Here is a 14,052-nt window from a genome sequence, read left to right as displayed (position 1 = left end):
AAATCCATCTCCTAACAATCTCACGTGGCCTCAATCTCCGAAACCGTTGTCACCGAACGCGGTATTGGTGCAGCATGCCTATTCTCCGCAGCGGCCGAGCTGCCACTGTGCAGATTCGGGGGTTCGCGACTTCACCAAGCCTCCGAGCTGGGCCAGAGTCGCCTCATTTTGTCGATGTTCCCCGTGTCGTCCAGGCTGGCCCTCCCACCAAACCTCGTGTCAGAGGTACTCTGCCAGTTCCTCGCGAGTTATTCCCTGCTCGTCGCACAGACAAACCTCACAAGGCATACCTCGATGCTGTCACGCCATTGCCTTCAACGGAGCGTACAGTCAACCCGAAAAGCAGTGATCCTGAGAAGCAGGCATTCCGTCTGAAGATGGCCGATGTGCGACGCAAAAACCTGCGGGAAGGTCTGCAAACACTATACAAGCGGAAGCAGATCGCGGAGCAGACTATGTTCAACCGGAGCCTCGACAAGCAGATGCGACGTGAGCGTGTCCTGCAGCAGCCAGAGCCGGAAGACGAGCGCCTTACTCGTTCATCGATTGTATCGGCCATGCAAGCTCAGCCACACAAGGTTCTGGCGGACCCTAATCGGGACGAGCAATTGGCTCTTTCTCGGGCGCGGTTGGAAGCCAAGCAGGCAGAGAAGGATGCCATTCGTCGTGATCACTTGCAATCTCTCTACATGAATGCTCGCACTTTCATCATCAACGAACAGCAGCTTGCTGCCGAGATTGATCGAGTCTTCCCTGAGGGGGAGAACGAGGCTTGGCGAAACGACCACCAGCACGGGGAGAACATTTGGAACTTGGGCACGCCACCAACTGTTCAATCTATTGTCAACGAAACCCGCAAAAGCGAGACCGCTCGCTGGGACGTTATCCAGGATCGCGTCAAGAAGCTGGGTGAGCAGATTACTGGTGGCAAGCTGTGACTTTAGTTCCTTGACAGGGATATTTGTATAATACTTTCGAGCCTTTGCATACTAAAATAACTTCACTTTGTTTTATACCTACCATTTTTTTCAATGTCTTTTACGAGAGACTCCGAGAATCGTTTGTCAACCCACCCACAATGAAATCTTTTCGGTCAACGATTCTTTTGCTGTCTTCGATGGCGTTTGCTTGCGAGGAATGCTTTTGACATGTTTGCACTCGCGTTAGATGTTCTTTTGCTTGCTACAGCGGGCTCGAATAGTGGGCAAGGTGCAGACTCCACCAAATGCATCGAGTTGGGAAGAGGAATCCTGACGAAAGCCTTGATGTCGGGTCAAGGCGATCTCGCCTCCTCGCTCGTTCCTGGACAGGCGCCATGGGCACTGATTAATTGAAATTGAAAGCTGCCAGTATCTTTTTCGCGTGCGGAGGATAACTCGCTACTACTAACACATTTGGGGAGACATCAGATTGATCCACGGTAGAACGTCACACTTCAGTCACTCATAGGCTTATCGCACGATCCGCCAAAGCTTTGCATCTGAAGACGAAGTCAGAACTCCGGCGAAACGTGTGTTTGTGTGGCATGGGGACTCGAAAAGAAAACGGACTCCAGTTCCTGAGAAAATCGACGATCCTTCGAGGCGTCACCACATGGTAGTGCCCGAGGTTCCCTCGATTAAAAGATGAGATATTCGACTGTTGTTGACAAATCATGACAGCAGACCACTCATTTCAGCAACCGACACCCACGGTTGATTTATTTTCGATGCAACAGCAGTGAATATTTGTCAATGAAGCAACTGGGTTTTGTGCTCACTCGGCCAATTGACAGAGCACCCAATCTTTGAAGGCATCCGTACCTGTCCAGAGGCGACGGGTACCTTGAGGGGGGAAAAGGAAATCCACCTACATGTATTTGGGTCGGATCCGATGCGTTGTCAAATTCATGCGATGACTCACTCAAAGTTCTGAAATTCTGTACGATTTAGCTCTCTACGCGTGGATCAGCTAGGCCTGGCAGTCGAGCATTTCATCTCCCGATTGCCACCTTTGATAATGACTAGGCCAGCCACGTGAGGTAACTGTGAGAATCGCGAATTCACAACGCAGCCGGTGACTGGAATCAGGAACTGCAGAGGACATGGCACCATGCCTGGGTCGTTCTCGAGAGCACTCAACGACTATGATGGCTCAGGACTGCTACACAGATCCTTGGCTTTGATTCTCCGGTTCGAGCCTCAATTGCCGTCTTTACTCTATTATTTGCTTCGGATTTACAGTCCGAGGAGCGCGGGTCTTTTCTGTTTGGTCGACTCTCTTGCAGCGAGCGCTCTACAGCTCGGTACGAATTGTTCATACCAAAGTGAGCGAATCTCATCGGGGGTCAAGACGGGGTCACATATCCGCGGCGCCCAGAACCACCTCGGACATTGGTTCCGGTGAGGAGAGAGACTCGTTTGATTTTCCCCTTGAGATGATTCTCATACACGCTCCTCTGGACGCGAATCATGACGCGCCATGCGGTTCATAGACGTCGTCGCATCCAGGATATAAAGATCATAGCTGGTCGCCAGCATGCATATCGTGTGGTAAAAGGTTTCGGCCACTCGTTGAACAGCTGAGGACTGCTTTCTCAATTGCTATCCATTTGCTTTTCTGATCGCTGAGCTCTGCCGATTATTGCAGATCGTTTCTCTCCTTCTTACAATCTTTTGTGTGATTGCTTATGGTGATTATGAAACTTTACATTCTTGTAGCTGTCTTCACAGCTAGTGCGAGGGCTCTGGTGAAACGCGCTGAGCCAGTGTGTTGCTTCCATGTCAATGTCGCTGGTGGAGTTTCTGGACCCCTGGGGCAGCTGAGTGAAGGACAGGCCCGTGTGGGCGACAATAGCTTGCCTCAATCTCAACTGTGCATCGACTCGGCGGGAGTGTTGGTCGACAGCACTGGCAAAGGCTGCATCATCACCCGTACGTACATCTTTCCCTAATCAACAAGAGCAGGGGCAATGACGAAGCTGACTCCTTTTCAGCCGAAACAAGTCAATTTCAATGTGATCAAGGTAGACCTGGGACTCCTGGATTCTCGATCTCGTCTTCCGGTCAGCTTGAATTTCGCGGAAGCACGAATTTCGTTGCGTGTGAAACCGGTCAAAATGGCGGAAAGAACATTTATACGACCATCAGTCCAGCTGTCACAAAATGCCAGCAGGTTACCCTGAACGCGGACAATTGCTTGAACACTGGGAGCAATTTGAATATTACTACCATGTCCGGGCAAACCACCTCGATCTGTGAAACCGTCACTGTTGTGTCTACAGTGACAGAGACCAACTGTGTATTTACGACGACTGTGATTCCAGGCATTCCTGGTGCTCCCGGCGCCCCCAGCGGCCCTGGGGCTCCTAGTATTCCAGGGGCTCCTGGCGGCCCCGGTCCGAGTGGCCCCAGTGGCCCGGGTGTGCCTAGTGTTCCAGGGGCTCCAAGCGTTCCTGGTGCTCCTGGTGCTCCTGGTGCTTCTAGCTCCCATGGAGCTCCTAGTGCCCTACCTAGTTCTCACGCTACTCCTGGTGCTTCTGGCTCCCCAGCCGCCCCCGGTGGACCTAGCTCTCATGCCACCCCCAGCGCTACTGGACCATCGGGGGTTTCAAGCACTCACGCTACTCCTGGCGCCACAGGTGGTCCAAGTGGCCCGGGTGCGCCTAGCTCCCACGGCACACCTGTGGCTCCCAGTGCTCCCGGTGGCTCTGCTGGTCCTGCTGGTCCCAGCGGTCCTCATAGCTCTGGTGTCTCTGGCGGTCCCAGCGGTCCTCATAGCTCTGGCGTCCCTGGTGTTCCTGGCGGCCCTCATAGCTCTGGCGTTCCTGGTGGCCCTGGCGGTCCCAGCGGTCCTCATAGCTCTGGCGTCCCTGGTGTTCCTGGCGGCCCTCATAGCTCTGGCGTTCCTAGTGGTCCTGGCGGTCCCAGCGGTCCTCATAGCTCTGGCGTCCCTGGTGTTCCTGGCGGCCCTCATAGCTCTGGCGTTCCTAGTGGTCCTGGCGGTCCCAGCGGTCCTCATAGCTCTGGCGTCCCTGGTGTTCCTGGCGGCCCTCATATCTCTGGCGTTCCTAGTGGTCCTGGCGGTCCCAGCGGTCCTCATAGCTCTGGCGTCCCTGGTGTTCCTGGCGGCCCTCATAGCTCTGGCGTTCCTAGTGGTCCTGGTGGTCCCAGCGGCCCTCATAGCTCTGGTGTCTCTCACGGCCCAGGTATACCTGGTACCCCTGGCGGCTCTGCTGGCCACAGCAGTCCAGGAGTCCCTCACACATCTGGCGCTCCAGCTGGCCCTGGTGGCCCTGCCAGTTCCGGTGGGTCTACCAGGACAACCCCCGGTGAAAGCGTTCCGGCGACGACCTCAACTGCTCTCGTGCCAGTGCATTCGTCTGCTCCCACTGGAGGTTCTTCCCAGTCTCCTCACAGTAGTCAACCAGTGACATCGGGCATTCATTCGACCAGTGAGAGTGTTCAGCCCAGTGGAGTTCCTACGGGCCCAAGTTCCGAGCCATGTGCAACTTGCGCCAAATCGAGTGGTTCTAGCGCTACTCAAGCATCAAGTACCTGCTCGACATGCAGCGGAACGCATGGTGCTTCCACGACCGTATCTGAGACGACTGCATGTTCGACGTGCAAGGAGACTACTGGCGTGTCTACCACGGCCCGGGAAACAACCGTCTGCTCGAAGTGTAGTGAGACGACTGTCGCGCCGACAACGGCTCATGAAACGACTGTCTGCTCAACATGCAGTGAGACACATGGTGTACCCACGACTGTTCCTGAAACTAGCACATGTTCAACGTGCAAACAAACCACTGGCGTGTCCACTACTGCTGCGGAAACGTCTATTTGCTCGACGTGCAGCCAGACTACTGGTGCACCGACGACTGTTCACGAAACCACCGTGTGTTCAACGTGCAGTGAAGCCACCGGGGCGACTACGACAGCTCATGCGTCAACTCTCTGCTCGACGTGCAGCGGGGCTACCGGTGCCCCCACGACCGCTCAAGAGACAACTGTCTGTCACACGTGCAGCGAGACCACAGCTGCGCCAGTGACTACGCAGACTGTGATCCCTTGCCCAACTTGCACCGAGATCACGACCGGTCCTAGCAGCACCCACACTTCCACGGTCTGTCCGACCTGCAGCGAGACCACTGGTAGAACGACTGTTACGCAGACCTCGAGCCACTGTCCGACTTGCACCGCGACGATATCAGAGCCCAGCGGCAGTACGACTTCGTCGATCTGTTTCACTTGCAGTGAGACGAGCAAGCCTTCTAGTAGTCAAATTTCGACTGCTTGTTCCACGTGCAGTGAAACGCAAAGCACAGCGAGTGTCACTCACACCTCAACCGTCTGTCCAACCTGTACAAGCTCCAGCCGCTTCATGATCTCTACGGTGACTGTGACATCAAGTAGCGTCTGTCCAACGTGCAAGACCACTTCATCGAGTGCTACGACTTCGTCCACCACGAGCTCTGTGCCGACCACTTCTAGGACAACAATCACAAGTAGCAGCGCCGGCCACCGTCCGACTTATCGTCGTGTCAAGCGGAAGCGCGCTCACTAGATGAGAGCTGGAGATTGATAGATTGCAGACTTGAAAAATGGTGGAAGCCGACTTGTCCTAGTGACTTGCTCTTCTGTCTTTATTTTTCATTTGGCATGACATTTCCTGCACTTCCTCATTGCCGTCGACGGAGTCAACAAGGCTCAAGATCGAAGCAATCTAGACTCCATCCAAAGAGCAAATGATTGAAGAGAAGTCCAAATTAGATGCTGCATTGCCATTTCCGGGACTCACCACAGGGTAGAATCAAATTGATTGTTGAACCACCAGATCTTATACTGCCTCCCACAGCTGATATGGCTACGGCTGTAAGGTGTAGAAGTTAGATCGCCTTGGTTACCCTCTGCTTAGGTACATACCGCCGTTGGCACCTGCTGCTAGTAGTTCCCAACTTCCCACTACCCAAAGGCTGCTAAGCTTTCACCAAGAGGACTGCGAATGACGAGGATCCAACTTCCATGACCGCTGTCTCAAGTCGCGACTAACGACTTGCCCCTTCATTTCTTTTAGACGAAGACAGTGGGATCCACATAGATAGAGATATGGTATAGCTATACTACCTGACCCCGAGGACAATGTGGAACCGGTCCCCCCACGTGTTGGCGTGGCTCATCCAAGAGGATGAAGGCAACACATAGGATAGCACTAGTCATCTTGTCCGAGTAGTGTACTACTGTAGACTGTACTGTGTAGAGTGACTACTAGAGAGTACTAGTGTAGTGCCTGGACTGTCTTGAATTTGTCGGTTCCATCCGACACCCCATCTCTTGCCCGATTCAGAGAGAGTCCCCCAAGTAGGGCTTTTTGTGTCCGCCATAGATCATGTGAGCTGGGTGTTTAGTGTTTACTCCTTCAGGGGTCGAATGATCGTAGACATCAGATTTTCCCGTGATTTCAATTTCCTCGTGTGCCTTCAAATTTGGATTTCGATCATATAATCTAAGCGTGGTCCAGAGGTGCGATAAAGATTTTTTCAAGAAGCAAAGGAAGGTCGAGGAGAGGGTCCGGCAGAGGATCTTGAACTGACAACGTCTTGTTAGTACCTGTACCTACCAAGTAGGTACTACTACTAACCAGTAGATTCAAGATTACCCTCTCCTAAAATACTCGAGAATGATGTATAATCGGTTCATATAAAGTACACTCGTATGTACCTATATTAAATTGATTGTCATGTTGATTGACAATTATCCTCCAATGAAGCCAGTAAATACTGGCAATTATCAATGGTCAGGTTGACCATTGGACATGAGTACTGAATCACAATAACAGTCGTCATGAAATGTCAGAAGGAATCATCATAAAGCCGGCAAAGCCACAGGACAAAGTTCGACGATCCCCGACCAATGTAGTAGGTAGTAGGTACAGTAGGTACTAAGATAGTGGTACAACTCTCAGGTAGAGTCTTTTCACGTCTGGCGCTTCACTCATGGCGCTAACAGCGCCAAGCTCTCTCCGCTCGGCGCCGGGACTAGTCCCTCCAGAATCTCCTCGAGCAGGGAACTGGGAGTGAGCACTGCAAGCACGAAAGAAGTGGTTCCTAGCGCCCAGGCCACAGCCTGGATCGGATCCATCACCACCCCTGAAGGGTCTTCGTCCTTCTCGCTGATCAGACTGGCGCAACGCCGTGTTTGAGGATCCACCAGTTCCCACATTTTCTACCTGCCTGGCTGCTTGCCCCGGAAATTTAAGAGAGCCTAAGGCACGCGACCGTGAGATGAGTGTGGCACCGTGGACCCTGGGGCTTTGTACAACTCTCTCACGCGGCTTTCAATCATTCCCCTGAGGATTCCAGATTCAAGGCTGCCTAATTATTGGACTTGAGACCGGTTCTTCGCCGATGTTCCCCTTCGCATAAAGAACCGACCTCTTCCTCCTCCGACTCCGACACTTCGTCTCCTCGTACGCTTTTACCCAACCTCTCTTCTCAGTCGTTCATCGCTCCGTCTGGACTGGTGGACCGCTGGTTTCATGGAGATCCCAACCAAATTGCCCTTTTCTAAACGCAAGCTCCGACCGCGAGTGATCTTCTCGTATGTGCAACCACGATGCCTTGTTGTGGGGCCCACCAGTCAATCTGCGCTGGCGGTCCATGGGCGCTGCGGCTGACCTCTGTTGATCTTTCCACAGGTACATCTTCGACTATGTGCTCATCGTGTAGGTCATCCTTTAACAAGTGTCCTCGGAGCGACCACTCCGTCTCCTCGGGGTTGCGCCCCCGGTTTGGGAAACAAGCAACGTGACTGACTCGCCGCCCCTCCGTTTGACTAGCATCTGCGTGGTCGGCTTCTGGATCCTCGACAAGATTGAACCGTTCCATCAACATTTCTCCCTGCAGAACATCTCTCTTCAATATCCCTTTGCCGTGCACGAACGGATCCCAATCTACCTCGCCGTCTGCATCTCCGCCGGCTTTCCCATCGTCCTGATCATCGTGTACACGCTCTTTATCGATGGCCTCTTCTCTCACCATAAACAAGACCCGGCTTTCGGCAAGCGGAAGATGCGGGGTCCCTGGCGCTGGAAGGATCGATTGTGGGAGCTGAACTGTGGCATCCTCGGTCTTCTCTTGTCGCAATCTCTGGCCTTTGTCATCACTCAAGTGCTCAAGAATGCATGCGGCAAGCCGCGTCCCGATTTGATTGATCGCTGCCAGCCTCGCCCAGGGAGTCATGATCTACTCGTGTACGGGTTGTCAAACTCGACCATCTGCACGGGAGATCCCAAGCTCATCAAGGATGGCTTTCGCTCGTGGCCTTCAGGTACGGGATTTGACTAGCGTTTTTCGTCGGGCGTCTGGTGAATGTGCTAACAGCGGATTGGTTGACAGGGCATAGCAGCTGTAAGTGCTTGCCGGCAAAGGAACTTCCCGTCATGGGATGTCCAGTCATTCTCCTTCCGAACATGTGAATTGAATGTCGAGGACACTAATCCGAGATCTTTCTACTAGCCTCCTTTGCCGGACTCTTTTACACCTCACTTTGGCTGGGCGGCAAGCTTCACATCATGGACAACCGCGGTGAAGCCTGGAAAAGCTTCCTGGTCATGGTGCCGATTCTCGCGGCCACCTTGATTGCCGTGTCTCGTATCATGGATGCCCGTCACCATCCCTTTGATGTGATCACGGGCTCCTTGCTGGGTATTGCCTGTGCCATTGTGTCCTACAGCCAGTACTTCCCTCCCCTCAGTGAAGCCTGGCGCAAGGGTCGAGCGTATCCCATCCGCACCTGGGGCACGGAGCCCGCCTATCCTGCCGATCCAGGGTTGGGAGAATTCACCAACAATAGCACATCAGCTCTTCGCAACCCCGAACAAGATCGCTTGACCCACGCCGGGGGACGGGAGCGCTCTACCTCCCCGTTGGGTCGCCCCGTGCCCCCGGCAGCCCCGGGCTATTCCGCAGCGAGCAACCCGTTCAACCCTCAGGCCTATCCCCGTCGTCGCCATGACCAGGATCCCGACGGGAACTGGTCCTCGAGTGAAGACGATGTGGGTAATGGGTATGAGATGCAGCATGACTATGCGATGGCCCAGAATCCGGGGATGCCCGGGGGGTATTCGTCTGCCGCGGGCGCGCCCACAGCATATTCATCTCAGACGGCCGCGGCCGGGATGGGTGTACCCACGGCGTATCAGGGAGCTGGCAATCCGCCCAACCGCGGGCGACACTTGACCGATGCGCCTATGCGTGATCTGTGAAAACACCTTCTCTCCGTCTGTCCGGTAAACAGGGAACTCGCTGGACGAGAGGACGGCATTCTGTTGCATCCGCTCTCTCTCCTTTTGTGATGACCGTTATGTGTTGAAAATGAGCATTGTCATATCCTTTGTAGCACTTGATTGTCCACATGTTGAAAATTCAAGGTTTTACCATGCATTGAATGGACGGGGTGACGAGCCCTGCTGAGATTGGAGTCGGACCCTATCATTTGGGTGTTATGACCCTCACAGATAGTTCTCTCTGATCATGCTGTATTGTCCGTCGCAACTGCCTCGAGCTTCTGACTATTCTTTCGAGAGACACAAGGCCGAGTCAACATGCCCATTGTTTAGTGAGCGTGTGTATAAACCGTCAATTGCATACTGTATGCTCGGTCCTCTATAGTCTGTACTCTGTACTGTGTAGTGTGTACCGTACAAAGATCCGTTCCCTAACTTCCATTGAACTCGCTGCGACTCCCGAAGATCCGCCCTGATTCTTTAATCTTCAATTCTCGCCATCGATTGGCCGCGAGTCGAAGGCTGTTCCACTTTGGCCGCGGGCCGAGTTGGCCCTCCAACCATTCGCCCAACTCTCCACTCGCCAGTCGATCATCACCAAATCAACAATCTCCGTGACAACGTCTCCATGCAGGATTGCGAGATACGGAGAGACGGCCAGGGCGGAACCTCGTGGCCGTGCAAGCAATGAACATCTGGGCCTTTCCAGCACGGGACAACTCCCACTTGGAGATTCAGCCTCGTGGTGTCGAGTTCCTTCGCCCACGCATGAGAGAGGGACGAGAGTGGGCGTTCATCCCAGCCACCTCATCAGGGCGTTTCTGACTCGTCCAGCCTCCTTGTCTCCCCACCTTTTCGCCTGGCGCAAGATGACGGCACCTGCGTGAGAGTTGTTGACTTTGAACGGAGTCTCTTTGGGTTCCACAGAAAGTCTTTACATCTGTACCTCGTGTGCCTGATTCCTCGTGCATCTTTCCTTCCTTTTTTTTATCCTCCTCCTCTCCTCTCTGCTCTACATCTCTCCCACCTTTCTCTCCCTCTCTGGCGCCCTTCTCTCGTCGAGGTCCTGTTCCTCGTCCAGACCATCGTCTTTGCGCTCACCCTCACTTCTCAACTGTCTCTTCGTGGGACTTTTGTGTCTCCAAGGTACTTGAGAAGTTGAGACTGCCTCAAGGTGCACCAGGCGGTCTACCTAAAACTCATCGTGCCCACTCCCTTGCATCTGCAAATCATCGTCCCCTATAACGTGCATTACATTCTGGACGCCTCGTGCATCTTGCGCCAACCCATCCAGCCCGCAACGTGCTGAAGTCGACCACGTCTCGAATATCAAACCAACGGAAGACACGCGAGGGTTTGGAGCAGTATATCTCCATTTAACCACCGTCAAGATGATCGGCGATATCTTTTTCATCTTTAACCGGCTGGTGGAGTTTGTCTTTCTCATTCCGATCATCGGCATGCTGGTACGTTCACCGAGTCTTCGTAACTCCCCCCCCACAGATAAAGGCATCAGCAAGACCAAGAACTGGAAGATCCGCAAGATCTCACCCTCGGTATCTACCCATGCTAACTCATACTCTCCCCACTCCCGTCCGGATCAGGCCTACTTCGTTCATGGCTACCTCAATGCCAACATGCTCACCCCGACCTATGTCCTGGTCCTGTTTATCGTCAGCGTCATCGCCGCCTTCTGGGTGCTCGACACCCTCGTCCGCTTCTCCACCACCAAGCGCTCCGCCTACTTCGTCGCCTTCGTCGACCTGTGCTTCGTCGGCGCCTTTATCGCCGGGGTCTACGAGCTTCGCTTCATCGCCAGCGCCAACTGCTCCCACTGGAACGGCGGCTCCGTCTGGGTCTCCCTGGGCCCCTTTGGCGCATACGGCGCCCAGGTCGACTCCCCCTCGCTGGACGTGAATAAAACCTGCGCCATGCTCAAGGCATCCTTTGCGCTGGGAATCATGGAGACCATTTTCTTCTTCTGGACGGCGTTGCTGGCCCTCTTTATTCACAAACGGGCCAGGGAGCCGGTGGTCGTCAAGGAGACGACTGTCCGTCGTCGGAGCCATAGTAGTCGACGTGGTCATTCCTCGTCGCATCGTCATCGCAGCTCGAGCCGAAAACCTCATTATGTGGTTTAGGGCCGAGGGAGGACTTGAGTTGGTGGGATTGTTCATTTATTTTCTTTTGGTTGCGCAAGAGAGTCCTGTACACCTCAAGAGGAAGTGGAGTGAGAGGACGGGGAAGTGGAAAGCGAAGACTGGTACTGCTTGAAGAGAAGTTTGCGCTAGGTTTCCTTTTCGTGCAAAGGAGGGGGGGGAGGTTTTCTTGGTTAATGATCTTACGATATGATTGGCATGGATTAATGAGAACTATGTATGAGACTTGATGAACTGGGTTATGCAAGATTTTGAGGTCGATTTGACCAGCATTGGTGGTGTCAGTTCTCCATGCAGATGGCATCTATGGGCTCGGTAGGCGGAGATCTGAAGTTCTACCTGTCGTATTCAGGGATAAACTAGTAGTCAATCGTAGTACCGTACCAAGCGGGAGGTTATTTGCGCACTCGCGTTGAAAGAAGAATATGATATGAATTTCACCAACGAATGTAGCAAAGAAGCACAATATGACAACACGACACCGATCTTTGGAACCCACGTCACGTCCCGTCCCGTCCCTTCAACTCTTTGCAAGCGGATAAATCATGCGTAGCGAGCATAAATGAGCGCCAACTGATCAATCTCATCCCCATCCTGACCCATAAAGCCAACCACCCCATATCCCGAGTCCGCCACAAAACTGGTGCAACTATCCGTCGCAGTACCTACCTCGAGAGTCCGGCCATCACTAGTCGTCGCCTTGATATAAAAGTTACGAGTCCGGCCATCCTTCTGACCGGTGCAAAGCTTGGTACTAATCCAGCGCTCCCCCTTACCCAGCGTAAGGCTCTTGGCAGTGCCGCCGGTTCCGCCGTGGCTGAAGGTAGTCCCGTCCGCCAGTTGGATGGAGACGGAATCCAGACGATCGGCGCCGCTGAACTTCAGGACCGATGCAACGGGCGAGGCAGGGAGTTTTGGGAGATCGTTGAACCAGTTACCATGGGGACCACCTGAGAAGGGGCTCTGTCGAAAATCGCTCGACGTGGTCCAGGAAAAGTCCACGAGGACCGGGTTGTGGTCCGAAATGATTTGACCGAGGTACTCGGGGTTGGTGTTGGGGAACTGCTCGCCGGCGTACAGGAAGCTGGTGGAGGATAGAGACACGAGGCTCGATCCGCGGTAGAGCACCTTGTCGACGGTCTCGCAGGTCTCGGTCGTGGAAGGGTTGACGCACAGGAGAGCGTCGGCTCCCGCGGTGGGGTAGACGCCGCCCTTTGCGTTTACGATCCAGGCGTCCTGGAGGTTGTTTTGGGACTTGAACACACGGATGCCGGTGTCATCTTGGCGCGTGTATCGGCTGTTGGTGTCGCCCATGACCAGCACCGCGTTGCCGACGGACCAGGTGTCGATGTAATCTGCGACCTGTTGCAAGTTGCTGTTTCGGGCCTGTTCATCATCGGGCTCGGTGCTGGATGGGGAGCATCGGCGAGTCAGTCAGTCAGTCAATCTCAGTTCGACTTTGCCAAACACCGTGAGCCGGAGTTTCAAAAAGCTTCTCAACTTACCCAGCATCGGCATGGAAATTGTACACATCGATATAGACGCCCTCGGACGGGTTCCATCGCATAAACGTGAATCCCTTGGGAGTAAGGCAGTCACTGCCTGACGCACTGGAGCATTTGTTCCACTTGGTTCGGAGAAAGTTCAACCAGCTGTAATTGGATAGTGAGTTCAACCCACTGCCAATTGCGGCACCTCCAGAGGTTGGAGTTCTGTATTGGTGGTTGTCGGTCGCATAGATGTATGCATGGTAGTTGAAGTCCTTGTCCAAAACGCCTCGATTAGCATCCTGATCCACTACAAACCACACCCCTTCCCCAGCGGCAGGACTCACCTCTTGCAGATGGATGAGATCGTAACCATACTTGGCAAAGTAGGTCCCAATCAATCCTGAATTCTCGGTCTTGGATCCGTTCACTTCATTGCCTTGGAGGAGCTCAGGGAGGCCAGCCACGTTGAAGCTCAGCGCGGTGAATTTCCCGCTGGTGGCTGCCGCATGGGCAGATGCCGTGAACATCGCCGCAAGAGCGAGAGTGGATTTCATAGTGATGAACTATGTCGATCTTGTCCCCTTGGTTGTTTCTCGACTTCTGGCTGTCGGCCGCCCTTTTTATAGATTTTGCCGACATAACTCACAGTCATGGATAAACGGGTAGCCGACAGCGATTCCGAGAGCACTTCAACGTTTGCGTGATGGGAGGGGTCATTGTTGTCAGGGATCATTTCCCTGCAAGGTATTCAGATCAAGCTAAAGTGGTTAGTCTGAAGGATTGGCGGGAGGTCCTGTCAGCCATCCTTGTCATGCCAAGATATGCATCCCGCTGAACGTGCTCCATGAAGCAATGTGTGGTTGGATCGTTGCAGATCCCCATTCAGAGCTATCTTCAAGTTCTGGCTCTAAGCGAGGTTATTGCTCTTGATCGTGTACGGGGCCTTCATTCTGTAGTGCCAGACTAAACATTCAACACATTGATCAAGGTGAGGAAGTTGTATGGACGCATCCTCCACGTGTGAAGAATCAGGCCGATGCATGGCTCAGCCAAGATAATCTAATCTTCTTGGCCCCTGGAAGCATCTCACCCGAAAGCTGCAATTCCTCCGACACTGACTGCAGCTAGTCGAGAGAGTT

At 53.7% G+C, this 14,052-nt stretch overlaps 6 protein-coding genes across 6 annotated transcripts; 4 read left to right on the top strand and 2 right to left on the bottom strand.

Moving 5' to 3' along the window:
* Positions 1-74: 74 nt before the first annotated feature.
* N7539_006599 (uncharacterized protein) lies at positions 75-938 on the top strand (the record flags this gene model as incomplete). The annotated part of the gene is made up of 1 exon (XM_056936200.1): positions 75-938. One exon carries the CDS (start codon positions 75-77, stop codon positions 936-938), a length of 864 nt encoding a protein of 287 aa, XP_056788135.1.
* Positions 939-3,210: 2,272 nt separating this feature from the next.
* Positions 3,211-5,544, top strand: N7539_006598 (uncharacterized protein; the record flags this gene model as incomplete). Its single annotated transcript, XM_056936199.1, has 1 exon — positions 3,211-5,544. The coding sequence occupies one exon, from the start codon at positions 3,211-3,213 to the stop codon at positions 5,542-5,544; it is 2,334 nt and encodes a 777-aa protein (XP_056788134.1).
* A 1,427-nt stretch (positions 5,545-6,971) lies between these two features.
* Positions 6,972-7,199, bottom strand: N7539_006597 (uncharacterized protein; the record flags this gene model as incomplete). Its single annotated transcript, XM_056936198.1, has 1 exon — positions 6,972-7,199. One exon carries the CDS (start codon positions 7,197-7,199, stop codon positions 6,972-6,974), a length of 228 nt encoding a protein of 75 aa, XP_056788133.1.
* A 62-nt stretch (positions 7,200-7,261) lies between these two features.
* N7539_006596 (phosphatase PAP2 family protein) lies at positions 7,262-9,243 on the top strand (the record flags this gene model as incomplete). Its single annotated transcript, XM_056936197.1, has 6 exons — positions 7,262-7,292; positions 7,370-7,577; positions 7,675-7,701; positions 7,816-8,306; positions 8,360-8,386; positions 8,495-9,243. The coding sequence occupies 6 exons, from the start codon at positions 7,262-7,264 to the stop codon at positions 9,241-9,243; spliced, it is 1,533 nt and encodes a 510-aa protein (XP_056788132.1).
* Positions 9,244-10,655: 1,412 nt separating this feature from the next.
* Positions 10,656-11,405, top strand: N7539_006595 (uncharacterized protein; the record flags this gene model as incomplete). Its single annotated transcript, XM_056936196.1, has 1 exon — positions 10,656-11,405. The coding sequence occupies one exon, from the start codon at positions 10,656-10,658 to the stop codon at positions 11,403-11,405; it is 750 nt and encodes a 249-aa protein (XP_056788131.1).
* A 561-nt stretch (positions 11,406-11,966) lies between these two features.
* On the bottom strand, positions 11,967-13,467 carry N7539_006594 (endonuclease/exonuclease/phosphatase family protein; the record flags this gene model as incomplete). The annotated part of the gene is made up of 2 exons (XM_056936195.1): positions 11,967-12,831; positions 12,929-13,467. 2 exons carry the CDS (start codon positions 13,465-13,467, stop codon positions 11,967-11,969), a joined length of 1,404 nt encoding a protein of 467 aa, XP_056788130.1.
* Between the last annotated feature and the right edge of the window lie 585 nt (positions 13,468-14,052).

Source organism: Penicillium diatomitis, assembly GCF_028827545.1.
Source record: "Penicillium diatomitis strain IBT 30728 chromosome Unknown utg000009l_segment0_segment0, whole genome shotgun sequence".
Lineage (NCBI taxonomy): Eukaryota > Fungi > Ascomycota > Eurotiomycetes > Eurotiales > Aspergillaceae > Penicillium > Penicillium diatomitis.
This window is presented reverse-complemented; position numbering and strand designations above follow the sequence as displayed.